Below are 13181 nucleotides of genomic sequence, written 5' to 3'. Positions count from 1 at the left end.
AGTACTTTGTATCCTCCTCTTAGTGCTCATCCAGTTCATAGCAAACTCTTAATGTGGATGAAATTGTGTATCTTCATTTCAGAAACCAGGGGTATGACTAGCTGTGTGCAACTAGAGCTGGTACTTTGTTTGTCCAGGCGTGTTTAAAAGGTCTCAAAACTTTAACGGTACTTGATTGTCATGTTCACTGTTCTCCTACATTAACCCAAATCTTATATGACGTTTGCAGTACGTTCAATAGACTTTCGGAGATTACACTTGAAAGTAAATTGAGGATTGTTTACACAATAAACAGTTTATTTAAACCATGGATGTACTGCCATTTGCTTCGTGCCAGAAATCCAAGATGGCTAACCATGAGGCTCAGCATTGCGATATAGCATAATTTAAATACTGTGGAATAAAAATAACGGCTAACCCTAACAACAAAAGCCTTCATAAAATGAAAGCTCTTACTTTTAAAGAAGGAAGAGTTGAGGTGATACCAAACCTCCCTGAGGCGAAGGAAGTCTGAATATTATCACCCAAAAAGATGTCTAATTTCAGAGAGTAGGGGAAGCAAGGCTTTGATGATGATTTAAGCATCTGAACGGGTTCATACTGGAGACAAGTCTCTTTCAGTTAACTGGCTCCAGACCATTTTCAGATTTTATGGGTTAATGCCACCACTTTGAATTGGGTCAGAAAAACAACTGGAAGCCCATGAAGTGCACTTCCTTATTTTTATTCTAAGTTGTTGTTGTTTAGTCGTTTAATCGTGTCCGACTCTCTGTGACCCCATGGACCATAGCACGCCAGGCACTCCTGTCTTCCACTGCCTCCCACAGTTTGGTCAAACTCATGTTCGTAGCTTCGAAAACACTGTCCAACCATCTCACCCTCTGTTGTCCCCTTCTCCTTGTGCCCTCCATCTTTCCCAGCATCAGGGTCTTTTCCAGGGAGTCTTCTCTTCTCATGAGGTGGCCAAAGTATTTGGAGCCTCAGCTTCACGACCTGTCCTTCCAGTGAGCACTCAGGGCTGATTTCCTTCAGAATGGATAGGTTTGATCTTCTTGCAGTCCATGGGACTCTCAAGAGTCTCCTCCAGCACCATAATTCAAAAGCATCCATTCTTCGGCGATCAGCCTTCTTTATGGTCCAGCTCTCACTTCCATACATCACTACTGGGAAAACCACTATTACTATCTCCCTCCCTCCCCTCAGTTTTTGTGTGCTGTTGCATAACACAAAGTTCTGTGCAACTTACAATAAAAATAATTAAATATAAAACATAAAACATAAAATCAAAGCAAAACAAATACAGCAAAAACATTTGCACACAGCACCCTCAAGATTATTATTATTTAATTAAAAACTGAGAGGCCTGGAGCACACAATATATTTGGAAGGCACGAGTAAACAGACAGGTGTTCAGCTGGGGCCAGAATGGCCACAAAGACTTTGCCAGGCTAGCTTCCCTGAAATGGCTGTGTACTCATCTCGGTTTACTGGCTGAGGGAGCCGGTGTTTGTCCGCAGACAGTTTTTCCAGGTCATGTGGCCAGCATGACTAAGCCGCTTCTGGCGGAACCAGAGCAGCGCATGGAAACGCCGTTTACCTTCCTGCCGGAAGGCAATTTATCTACTTGCGCTTTGACATGCTTTCGAACTGGTAGGTTGGCAGGTGCTGGGACAGAGCAACGGGAGCTCATCCCATCGCGGGGATTCAAACCGCCAACCTTCTGACTTTCGTCTCAGTGGTTTAGACAACAGCATACAGCCATTACCAAAACCAACCTGTTGCTGCTGCTAACCTGCCTTAAGTCATTTGGGGTGAGGAAGATGCTCCCTGAGCAGGGTCTCCAAAGAGGACCTTAAGGTTTGTGTAGCTAAATATGGGAGAAGGTGGTCTTTCAGGTAACCTCATCCCAAACCACTTAGGGGTTTAAAGGTGAAATCCAATATTTCATTTTGGGCCCAGAAACTGACTGGAAGCCAACGCAGCTTACAAAGCACAGTTTCTAGACTTACTTTTATCAGCTGGCCTACATACAATACAATATGGTAAGTGGGAGGTTACTAGATGGTGGGAAATTGTGGTCAAGCCAACTCAATCCAGACAGGGTTGCAGTTAGTGCATCAGTTGAAGCTGCTAAAAGACACTTCAAGCTGCAGATGCTACTCGAGCTTCCAACAACTAAGTGGATTACTAAGCACCCCTAGACGGCACCCCCATCTAGAACAGACTGGACATCATTCACTTGAATGGTTGGATGAATGAGCCACCAACCAACAAGACATTGTTTTTATCTCGATTGGAACTTGGTTTATTCACCCTTATCTAGCCAGTTCATCCAATCCATGCCCAAGCTCTGCTTCAGGACAACCACAGCATTTCCAGCATAGTTGTCAACCCCTGGATTTGAAGATAAGGAATCCTATGGGGCTGTCAACTCCCGGATATGAAAGTATGGGTGCTGAATAAGGGAATTTCTCGCAAAAAAAAGGGAAGGTTGACAGCACTGATTTCCAGCATCTGATGGAAAGAGAAAGATTAAAGATGAGTGTCATTTGCATACTGGTGACACGTCTGAACAGATCTCCAGATGACCTAGTATTTCATGTAGATGCTAAACAGCATGGGTAATAGAACAGAACCCTGCTGAGCATCAAAGCACTACTGCCAGGGGATCCAGCGATAATCCCCCAGCACTATCTTCTGGAAATAGCTATCCCAAAAGGAGCAAAACCACCAAGCAGTGCCTCCTGTCTCCCAGACGTAATGTAGAAAGCTTATATACAGAAGGCTGATTGTATCAAAAAGCCACTGAGAGGTCCAGGAGAATCAATGAGGAAGCAGCCCTCTTGTCTTTTTCTCAACAAAGATCATGCCAAGCATAGTTTCTGCCCCAAAACTAGCCCTGAAACCCAACCAAAAATCCAAGAGTGAGTTGAGTGTAATCCAAATCTTTTTATTACTGATCTTTTGATCACCTTGGCCAGGAAGGGAATGTTCACCACTGATTAATAGGCTAGATTTCTTCAGGGGGTAATATACCGTAATAATGGCTTATTTTAAAGAAGCTGAGACTGCTGCCGCCATCAGACATTTACAGCCCCCGTGGACCCACCCCCTACTAGACTGAATAAGCAATGGATGGCAAGAGTCAAGTATAGAAGTGGTTGACCAGACTCGCCCAGGCACCTTGTCCACATCCTCAAGCTCCAGTAACTCCAAGTCATTCTACAAAACCAGATCAGACACTTCCACGATTATTGTGGAGCCCAAGTCATGATGGATACAGGAGACTATCCTCGGAGCATCTTGCAAATGTAGCACAGCTTTCTACCGTTGGTTCTGCTATCTCTTCCCTGGGCCATATTTCAAAAGGTCCTACACCACATTGGAAAGCTCCTCCGGGCAACACGGAAAGGGTGCAATGGGGGGAGAACGGTTTCTACACTTTCATCACCAACACAGAGTGGACTGATAATAGTATCTTACTTCAGCCACACTGTCGTGAGCCTTTTCCCACATGTGACCCCACTGTATTCCTGCTTGCTTCATTGCCCTCCTCTCTGGTGTGTACCAAGACGCTGTGCGGATTCTGCTCCGCAAAAGAGGGCACTCGGGAGCAATCATGGCCACCACCTAAGTAATCCCTGCAGGGGGATAAAACCACGAAAAGCCTAAAACGCATTCCATTATATGTGGAAACTTACTGGAAGGGTGGTATATAAATTGTGTAAATAAAGTAAACATGTTTAATTTTTTTGTAATTTATATTCTATACCTTTATATCTCCAGGGGGTTTGACAGTGCAATTTAAAATAATGGTGACAAAGCATACCAACTAATATAGGAAACTGGAACAATGTAAGCATTTTGGTGGGACAAAATTTTGGAGCTGGCTTGGATGAACAAAAACAAGCCCTGGACCTCCTTGGTTGAGACTAGCTATTAACCCAATTCTTGATACTGTTGTCTGCTTGTGTTTATGTATGTTAATTTAAGCCAGGCATCCCCAAACTGCGGCCCTCCAGGTGTTTTGGCCTACAACTCCCATGATCCCTAGCTAACAGGACCAGTGGTCGGGGAAGATGGGAATTGTAGTACAAAACAACTGGAGGGCCGAAGTTTGGGGGTGCCTGATTTAAGCATTTCTATCCTACCCTCTTGATACAGAAGCACCATTTAGGACAGCTTATAGCATTTAAAATTGCATTTTCATAAAAACAATAAGAAAGAGAGGAACAGCGGTTAAAACCGAACACAAATACATTATCTGTCATGTACAATGAACCGTGGCCTGGAGGAAAAGCCTTCTAGTGTGTTAACTATGTGTGCAGCATATTTAGCCTAATAAGAGTGCAAATAATTTTTGTGCAAGAGAATTCCTAGGATCTTTAGGGTTATGTAGGTTTTGCACTTGTCAAATAAACACGAAGAAAATGCAAACTCTGCAAGTATACATTTTAAGGATATCACTCTCTGTGAAGGAGAGCTTCCTATATCTGACCCACTTTTTGAGGCAATGCAATGCACATTCATTTTTTCTTCCTCTGGGGAAAGAGTGCCTCTTGAGTTACTGTGCTGTCCTTGCTGAGAGAAAGCTTTTCATAAGCTCTGAAAGCTGTGTTCTGAACTCTCTATCAGTTTCTACACTTGCATGTTGGAATCACATTGTATATGCAGCCAGGTTGTCATTTTTAAACACATTAGCTAAACTTCATGTCAAGTTTAACTGCCTGGATTTATGTCTTGGCATTTATTTCTCCCGAGCGCCATCAAATGACTCTTAACGCTTCTTTGGCTCCCCCCTTTCCCTGCCTCACTTCCCATATCCTTATTGATACACCTCGTTACCTTGGCTCAGAACCAGATTTCTATCATGGTCCACTGATACTTCATTGGATATTGTTTCGTACTGTTGGCAGAGATTCCGCAGCACTGCTAAATCTACCAGGGGATTTCTTGCAGAACCACAGAGCAATCACCTTGAACAGACAGGCCCCTCTTGGAACTTTTCTCTCTTCCAGTTTCTAATAACTATAATGATGATTTGAATCCAAGAATAGGTTTTTCCTGCTCCGTTCTAAATACTCTTAGACAGCCTATCCACTAGGAAGCACCCATGTCAGAATATGAAACATTTCACTCACTGAGTATTTGACAGATGTTCCATTGAAATTTTATAAATGCCTTTTCTTTTTAGGACAATTTCCCTTTTGCTTATAGTAGAGCCTATTTGATAACAGTGGGCCACGCACACTCATACTTGCAGTGGTCTTCCGTCACAAAAAAATGAGTTTGTTAAATGAGAATGTAAGAAAGTTTGGGCAGGATTCACCTAACACACCCCATCAGAGGAAGCCCGGTGCCAGGATTTGCGCTTGCAAAATGGGACTTTCCCCTCTCTCATGCCCCCTGACTGACTCTGGGGAGGTTGGGGGAACCCTTAGAACAGCAGGGGGGAGGGGGGTTGTTGCATCTGGCAAGCTGCAGTGCTTGCACAAACAGTATTTGGAAGAATGTGACATTGAATTCCACCTTTTATTAATTCTCCTTTAGATTTCAGACAGTCAAGGAGATGAGAGATCAGAGTCTCCTTATGAAAGTGCAGATGAGGGGCTTGCAGAAGCCTCCCTGTCGTCCAAAAAGTGTGACCGTGGAGGAGCAACAAGGAAAGAATATGTTTGCCAGGTAAGAGAGACATCTTGTTTGCGTAGGCAACAGGTTGCAGTTTTATGCACAGCCGTACCTTGGAAGTCAAACAGCTTAGTTCCTGAACGTTTTGCTTCCCGAACGTCGCAAACTGACTGTTCCGGTTTGCAAACAGTTTTCGGAAACTGAACGTCCAACGGGGCTACCGCGGCTTCCTGCAGCCAATCAGAAGCCGCACTTTGGTTTCCGAATGTTTTGGAAGCCAAACGGACTTCCGAAACTGATTCTGTTTGACTTCCAAGGTCCGGCTGTACTCCAAAGTGATCTCAGTAACATGCACTGCTGTGTAGGCATAAATAGAATTGGGCAAGGTTTTAATTGCTCTCACTGAAGGATCAAAAATGTTGTTAATGAGTGGAGAGAAGAGGGTTTTCCTGTTCCTTTGTTCATACATACAGGATTGAAAATGTGGGACATAAATGTGGTTTTAAAAACGGAGAAAGGTAGCTGAGGAAAGAAACAGTTTATCAGTATCCTGTACCCCAGGCACCCCCAAACTTCGGCCCGCCAGATGTTTTGGCCTACAACTCCCATGATCCCTAGCTAAGAGGACCAGTGGTCAGGGATGATGGGAATTGTAGTCCAAAACATCTGGAGGGCCGAAGTTTGGGGATGCCTGCTGTACCCTTCTCCAACTTTTTCTTCTTCTTCTCATAGCTCTGTGAAAAGCCTGGAGACTTGCTGCTCTGTGAAGGACGGTGTTTTGGTGCTTTTCATGCAAGATGCATCGGGTTCTCTGGGAAGGCCTCGGAACACTTTATTTGCAGCGAATGCTCTTCAGGCAAGTCTTGGCCCATGCATGCCAGCAATATTTGCATATTTTGTTTGAAGAAATAGTTATCATTTGATGCCATGCTTACCTGGAGGATAAGATTTCCGTTACCAAGTTCACTCTAGTCCGTCCGTCCCCCTTCTCCTGCAAAGAATCTCGTATCTTTCTTATTTGGGATTGGGAAGGATTTCCTCTGGTTTCCTCAGCTAGTGATCCTAAGGAGCTTTGCCTTCTCTTGCAGGTTTAGGATGTGGTTGAATTGCAGGGGTAATCAGGAACAAGATGCTCAGTAAACACTCCTTGCGGTGTTACTTTTTTCTGCTTGTGGTGCTTCCGGGATGGATTGTGTGGACCTGCCTGTGGAAATGTTGTACAGCGGTACCTTGGTTCTCAAGCTTAATCCGTTCCGGAACTCCGTTCCAAAACCAAGGCACACTTTCCCATAGAAAGTAATGCAAAATGGATTCATCCGTTCCAGACTTTTAAAAACAACCCCCAAAACAGCCATTTAACATGAATTTTTACTATCTAACGAGAGCATTGATCCATAAAATGAAAGCATGTACTGCAGTCACACAATCAATCAGTAGTTGAACCGGGTTCCACATAGTCACACACACAAAAGAACCGCAAAAATAAAAACGCAAAATAAATAGCAAAAACAGACAGACCTCAAAACGGAAGTGTGGCACTCAAAATGGAGCATGTTCAGCTTCTGAAAAAAAGTTTGCAAACTGGAACACTTCCTTACAGGTTTGCAGTGTTTGGGTTCCAAGTTGTTCAAGTACCAAGGCGTTTGAGAACCAAGCTACCACTGTATACAGAGGCAGTGTGTCTCTCTCTGTTGTTGTTGCTGGGAATCACAAGTGGAAAGAGCACTGTTGTAGTCATCACCTGCTTGCGGACTTCCCTTTGGCATCTGGTTGGCCACTGTGAGAAGAGGACATTTGACTAGATGAGCTTTTGATGTCATCTAGCAGGCCTATTTTTATATTATTAGAATATCACATATCTCTCATTCTTTTCAGGTGTTGAGTTCCTTTCTTTATTATGCTGCTAAACAGATTTTCAGTTTGGGATGCAAAACCTACCTAAATCCCCTGAGACATTTTAGATGTTCTAGAATCTGAATGTACTTTTGGAAAGCTATAATTTATTGTAACTCGCTCTATGCGGGGCTGCCCTTGAAGCTGACCCAGAAACTCCAGCGGGTGCAGAATGCCGCGGCGAGGCTCCTTACGGGGTCCCAGCCGCGGGATCACATTCATCCAGTGCTTTCCAGCTGCACTGGCTCCCGGTGGAGGACAGGATCAGGTTTAAGGTGCTGGTTTTGACCTTAAAAGCCCTATGCGGCTTGGGACCCTTGCACCTACAGGACCGCTTCTCCTGGTATGCCCCGCGGAGGACCTTAAGGTCCACAAACAACAATACTCTGGAGATCCCGAGCCATAAGGTGGATAGACTGACCTCTACTAGGGCCAGGGCCTTTTCAGTATTGGCCCCGACTTGGTGGAACGCTCTTTCACAGGAGACCAGGGCCCTGCGGGATTTGTCATCTTTCCGCAGGGCCTGCAAGACAGAGCTGTTCCGCCTGGCCTTTGGGCTGGACTTAGTCTGACCCCTGTGTTTTTCCTCCCTCATGGTTTGGATTTATGGACTACTTAAAATGAGGTTGCATTTTAAATTTTAATGTTGTATTTTAATCTGTATTTTAATTAATTGCTTTTTATGTTTTATTGTAATTTTATTGGTGTTAGCCGCCCTGAGCCCGGTTTTGACTGGGGAGGGCGGGGTATAAATGAAAATTTATTATTATTATTATTATTATTATTATTATTATTATTATTATTTAAGGTATATGTTTGCCCTGATCAGGGTTACTGTCCACCCAGTCTTCTCTCATAATGGCTTTCATAGGGATTGATTTGCCTTTTGGGGGAGGTGTTAGAAAGTGCATGTACTTCATGTAATAACCTAGTAATGTAGAACTGCATGCACTTTCTAAACAAAATCCCTTATCTAATACCTGGATAATAATTGGGAATGTTTTTATCTGTAAGAAATTGAGCCCTGCTTGCACATCATGGCAGGGCAATGAAAGGTAAGAAAACTTGAAGATACCGGGTAGCTTACTGATGTATAAATAGTGTGCCTGCTGAAAAAATGTAGCTGATAGAAGGTGGAAACTCTGGCTTCACTGATAGAGGCATTTAGGATCTTGATCTTAAATATTCGTAGGAAATGCATATGTGAAGACTAATCCATCACAACGTTGACTAGGTGTGGCGGCTTTTTAATTTAGAAACTTCAGTTTCTGATGTTTTAATTAATTACCAATAGAAGTAGGGTGTTTTTGTATTAGTCTTTAGAGTTTACAAACATTCAGCTTGGTTTTTAATTCTTTTTATCAGGTGTTCACACATGCTTTGCGTGTAAAGAGAAAAAATCAGTCGTGAAACGCTGTATTGTATCCCACTGCGGGAAATTCTACCATGAAGCTTGCGTGAAAAAGTTCCGCCTCACAGTGTTTGAGAACAGGGGTTTCCGATGCCCTCTCCACAGTTGTGCGAACTGTCATGTTGCTAACCCTTCAAATCCCAAAGTATCCAAAGGTATTTATTTTCTGTTACTTCCCCTACCTTACCTATTTAAAGTACTGTCGCAGAGGCGATTCACACACCATGTTATCCACAGCCTAGATCAGGGGTCAGCAACCTTTTTCAGCCGTGGGCCGGTCCACTGTCCATCAGACCATGTGATGGGCCGGACTATATTTTGAAAGGGGGGGGGAGAACGAATTCCTATGCCCCACAAATAACCTAGAGATGCATTTGAAATAAAAGGTCACATTCTACTCATGTAAAAACACGCTGATTCCCGGGCCGGATTGAGAAGGCCAGGCATCCCCGAACTTCGGCCCTCCAGATGTTTTGGACTACAATTCCCATCATCCCTGACCACTGGTCCTCTTAGCTAGGGATCATGGGAGTTGTAGGACAAAACATCTGAAGGGCTGCAGTTTGGGAATGCCAGGAGAAGGCGATTGGGGTGCATACGGCCCCCCGGACCTTAGATTGCCTACCCCTGGCCTAGATGCTACTGCCAATTGTCATGTGAACACTCACCAAATAGCATGGAAGGGTTTCCATGCCGGCAGCAGAAGCTCTCAGAAATAACTAGTACTAGGATAAAACTCCAAATACAGTGGAACCTCTACTTTTAGACGTAATCAGTTCTGGGGGTCCGTCCATAAGTCAATCTGGGTCGCTGACAGAAATGCCACTGTGTGCAGGTGCATCCGGCGGCTTCTGCGCATGCACGTATTGCGGCAAACCTGATATTTACTTCGGGCCCAAGTAGAGGCGGTCGTAAGTAGAGGTTCTACTGTATTGGGAATTTCCACATGGCCATTAAGAACGAAGCCAGGATGTGGATAAATCCTATTTTGTCGGATGAATTTCATCTGAATGAGTTCTTTACTACAGAACAGAAGCTGAGTATCTGGTGCTTGTCACTGCTCATTGTGCTAGCATCCCATGGTTTGAGAGGATTGTCAGAACTGAACCATTATATTTAGATATTATTTAAAGAGCATTATTTGCATGGTCTCGTCATGCAGGTTGGGGCTGGTGTCCCGGTGGGACTTTTCTGTCCCATAACTGATTGCTGTGAACGGTTTATTGATGGACAGGACACTGTGAGGTTGATGGGCATAAAATGGGGGAGAAGACAGTCAGAAAAAGGCTGAAGGAGGAGCAAAAATAATGTTCAACTTCCATATGTGGAATGTTATTTCTCTCAGCGTGGAATGAGGCAAGCATAACTCTCCGAAGGGAGGCCATAAATCATTAAGTATTCAACAGAGGTGGAAGGTTAGAAGCTGTATTAGTTTTGCGCTCATGCAGAAGTTGTCATATTGATTCCAGCATGTGAATGACTCTCCTTCATTAAAATCCATAAGACTTGGATTTTAAACTCCTATTTCTTATAGTTATGCTCAATATAGATACCTGTTTCACTTTACTGCCTTCTGCAACATAAGACCTTTTAGAGCAGGAATTGCTCAGTTCCTTAAACTTGTTGAATTTTTAGGGCAAGTCTCCTACATTTTGCATTAATTCTGTTAACAGAGAAATTTGCAAGATTAGCACTGAGAGTTGATGCAAACAAAACACTAGACAATGTATACCATTCATTCAACATTCATCCTGATATGCACCACGTAGCTTTTTGCCACACTTCTGTTTTGCATCAGTTTGCCAACGTTGAGGAATACCTCTGCACCTGGATCCTACTTCAGCTACAGTACACTAAAGCCCAGACCTTAGCGCTTGCTTGTTGATATGGTTGCCTTAGGTGGGGCATTGAAATCACTATGCCAGAGCAGCCTTACTAGCCAAAAGGCTGCTCATCTTTTAGTTGGGCTAGACATAGGAGCAGGGAAGGCAAAGGAGGTTCCTGCTTTTGCTCATTCGGTGCAGATCCATGCAAATTAAGATTGAGTGCCGTCCAAATGCAGTTGGGCCTGCACCGTAAGGTTTCCCACGCGAACCGTTGCCGTTGGCAATGGAATTTCTCATTGATTCCCCAACGTTTTCAGTCAATCCTCTTAAAGGGTGAGGCGCATGTGTTATTATACTTTTTTTGTTTCCGCCAGGCAAAATGGTGCGTTGCGTCCGCTGCCCTGTGGCTTACCACGCTGGAGACGGTTGCGTTGCTGCAGGGTGCTCAGTCATCACTTCCAGCAGCATAGTTTGCACCAACCACTTCATTGCCACTAAAGGGAAGAGTCATCACGCGCATGTTAATGTAAGCTGGTGCTTTGTATGCTCGAAAGGTAAATAAAGGAGAGTCTCTCTTTTTTTTCTTATAAGAGGTAGCGGGCATTTAAATTTCACGTGTTTTGAAAAAAATATTATATTGAAGCTATTACTGCAGTAAGTTTTCTTTCCTTAAAGTTCGTTTATTATATTTAAACAACTTACTTTGCCATTCCAAAATGTGTGTGTTGTGAGAGTGCATGCGGGGAGACGGCATTTAGAACCCAGGAATTTGCATGTTCCTGCATTGTAGGGGGTTATGGTTGCCCTAGGTGAAACTTGGGGTCCCTTCCAATTCTACAATTAATGTCTAAATGTATCAGTGTGTGGAGCACTTGCAGTAAGGCACACACACGTGTCCTTTTATTACAGAGAGGGCATTATATATCCTCTTAGAAGATGGTTTCGTCCTCAGTCTTTGCCATAGATTCTATAGAGTCCCTTCTCAGTATCTTCCTCGAGGGGACCAATGAATATAGTACTTGACAGTTAAGAAAACACCTGGCCATTGTCATGTGCAGCAGGGTATATGGCCTGGTTAATGCCTGTATGGGTGACTGTCTTAGAACCACATCTAAGCTACATTTAGATACAAGTCTCTCTCAGGTGTCTTATAATTGTTAGTTTTAGCTTATCATTTTTACATCATTAGTTTCACCAAGGTTGTGAATTTGTACAAAAATCCTTCGCATTCTGTCATATTGGTTGGTAGACCATAATAAACCCATGGTTAAAAATGCAAGCAACAAGGTTTGAGGATTATTATTATTATTATTATTATTTCCTGCCCATCTGGCTGAGTTCCCCCAGCCACTCGGGGTGGCTCCCAACAGAATAATAATAATAATAATAATAATAATAATAATAATAATAATAATAATAATACCGTGTTTCTCATATTATAAGACATGTCTTATATTTATTTTTTCCTCAAAAAAACACACTATGGCTTATTTTCAAGGGATGTCTTATTTTTTTCCTCCTCCTTCTGCCGTGGCCGGCATTGCTGCTACGCCTATCACTATGTCTTATTTTCGGGGTATGGCTTATATTCCTTGAATGCTTAAAAATCCTGCTATGGCTTATTTTATGGGTATGTCTTAAAATATGAGAAACAGGGTAATAATAATAATAGAGCGATCAAACATTAAAAACATGTATGGTGACAAATACATAAAGGTTTGTGGAACCTGCCTCTTTCCACGGACAAAAATGCATTCATAAGAAATAGAACCATTGCTGTGACTGAACAGTTTTGTCAATAGCTCTTGCTTGCCTGCGACTGCCATGTGGCCCTTGGAAGGTTCCCCATGAATAGATGTGCCCCCCCCCAGGCTAGAAAAGGTGCTCCACCCCCCGGATTAGAAGTGCAAACTGTTCCGAACAAAGTTGAATTACCTCTGAAGGATCACGTTCACTGTTCGGAGGCATCCGGGAGGCCAGGTGTTCAGGCAGATCACTGCGTGTTGTCCCAGGCTCCCTTTCCCCTCCCGTTAGGTGACTTGTGCTGCTTGACCGTTCAGCAAAATTTCTTTTCTTGCAGGGGGAAGCCTTTTATGTTGTGAATCTTGCCCTGCAGCGTTTCACCCAGATTGTTTAAACATTGAAATGCCGGATGGAAGCTGGTACTGCAACGACTGTAAAGCAGGAAAGAAAATCCATTTTCAGGATATTATTTGGGTCAAGCTGGGAAACTACAGGTTTGGACTTCTAAAAATAGAATGAATATTTGAAGTGGCCTTTATTTTTATTACTGCATGCTTGTATCCCGCCCTTTCTTTGAGGCAGGGGCAGTTCCTGTATGAGCCCGTTCACGATGGGGCTGAGATTCAACAACCTTTTATTGGTTTGCTTCAGAGAGAACAGGGTTCTCAAATTCTCCCTTC

At 43.4% G+C, this 13181-nt stretch overlaps 1 protein-coding gene across 2 annotated transcripts in view; it reads left to right on the top strand.

The window, feature by feature from the left end:
- The window catches only part of NSD2 (nuclear receptor binding SET domain protein 2), a 65863-nt gene that overhangs the window by 41143 nt on the left and 11539 nt on the right, over positions 1 to 13181 (top strand). For both annotated transcript variants that reach the window (XM_060275129.1, XM_035137435.2), the window contains 5 exons: positions 5551 to 5682; positions 6361 to 6484; positions 8887 to 9087; positions 11133 to 11312; positions 12839 to 12995. In XM_060275129.1, the coding sequence (XP_060131112.1) occupies positions 5551 to 5682; positions 6361 to 6484; positions 8887 to 9087; positions 11133 to 11312; positions 12839 to 12995 (794 nt within the window). The remainder of the gene's footprint in view (positions 1 to 5550; positions 5683 to 6360; positions 6485 to 8886; positions 9088 to 11132; positions 11313 to 12838; positions 12996 to 13181) is intronic.

The sequence above is a fragment of the Zootoca vivipara genome, chromosome 5 (assembly GCF_963506605.1).
Source record: "Zootoca vivipara chromosome 5, rZooViv1.1, whole genome shotgun sequence".
In the NCBI taxonomy this organism is placed as follows: Eukaryota; Metazoa; Chordata; class Lepidosauria; order Squamata; family Lacertidae; genus Zootoca; species Zootoca vivipara.
Note: the sequence above shows the minus strand (reverse complement) of the source record. Positions and strands in the feature narration are given on the sequence as shown.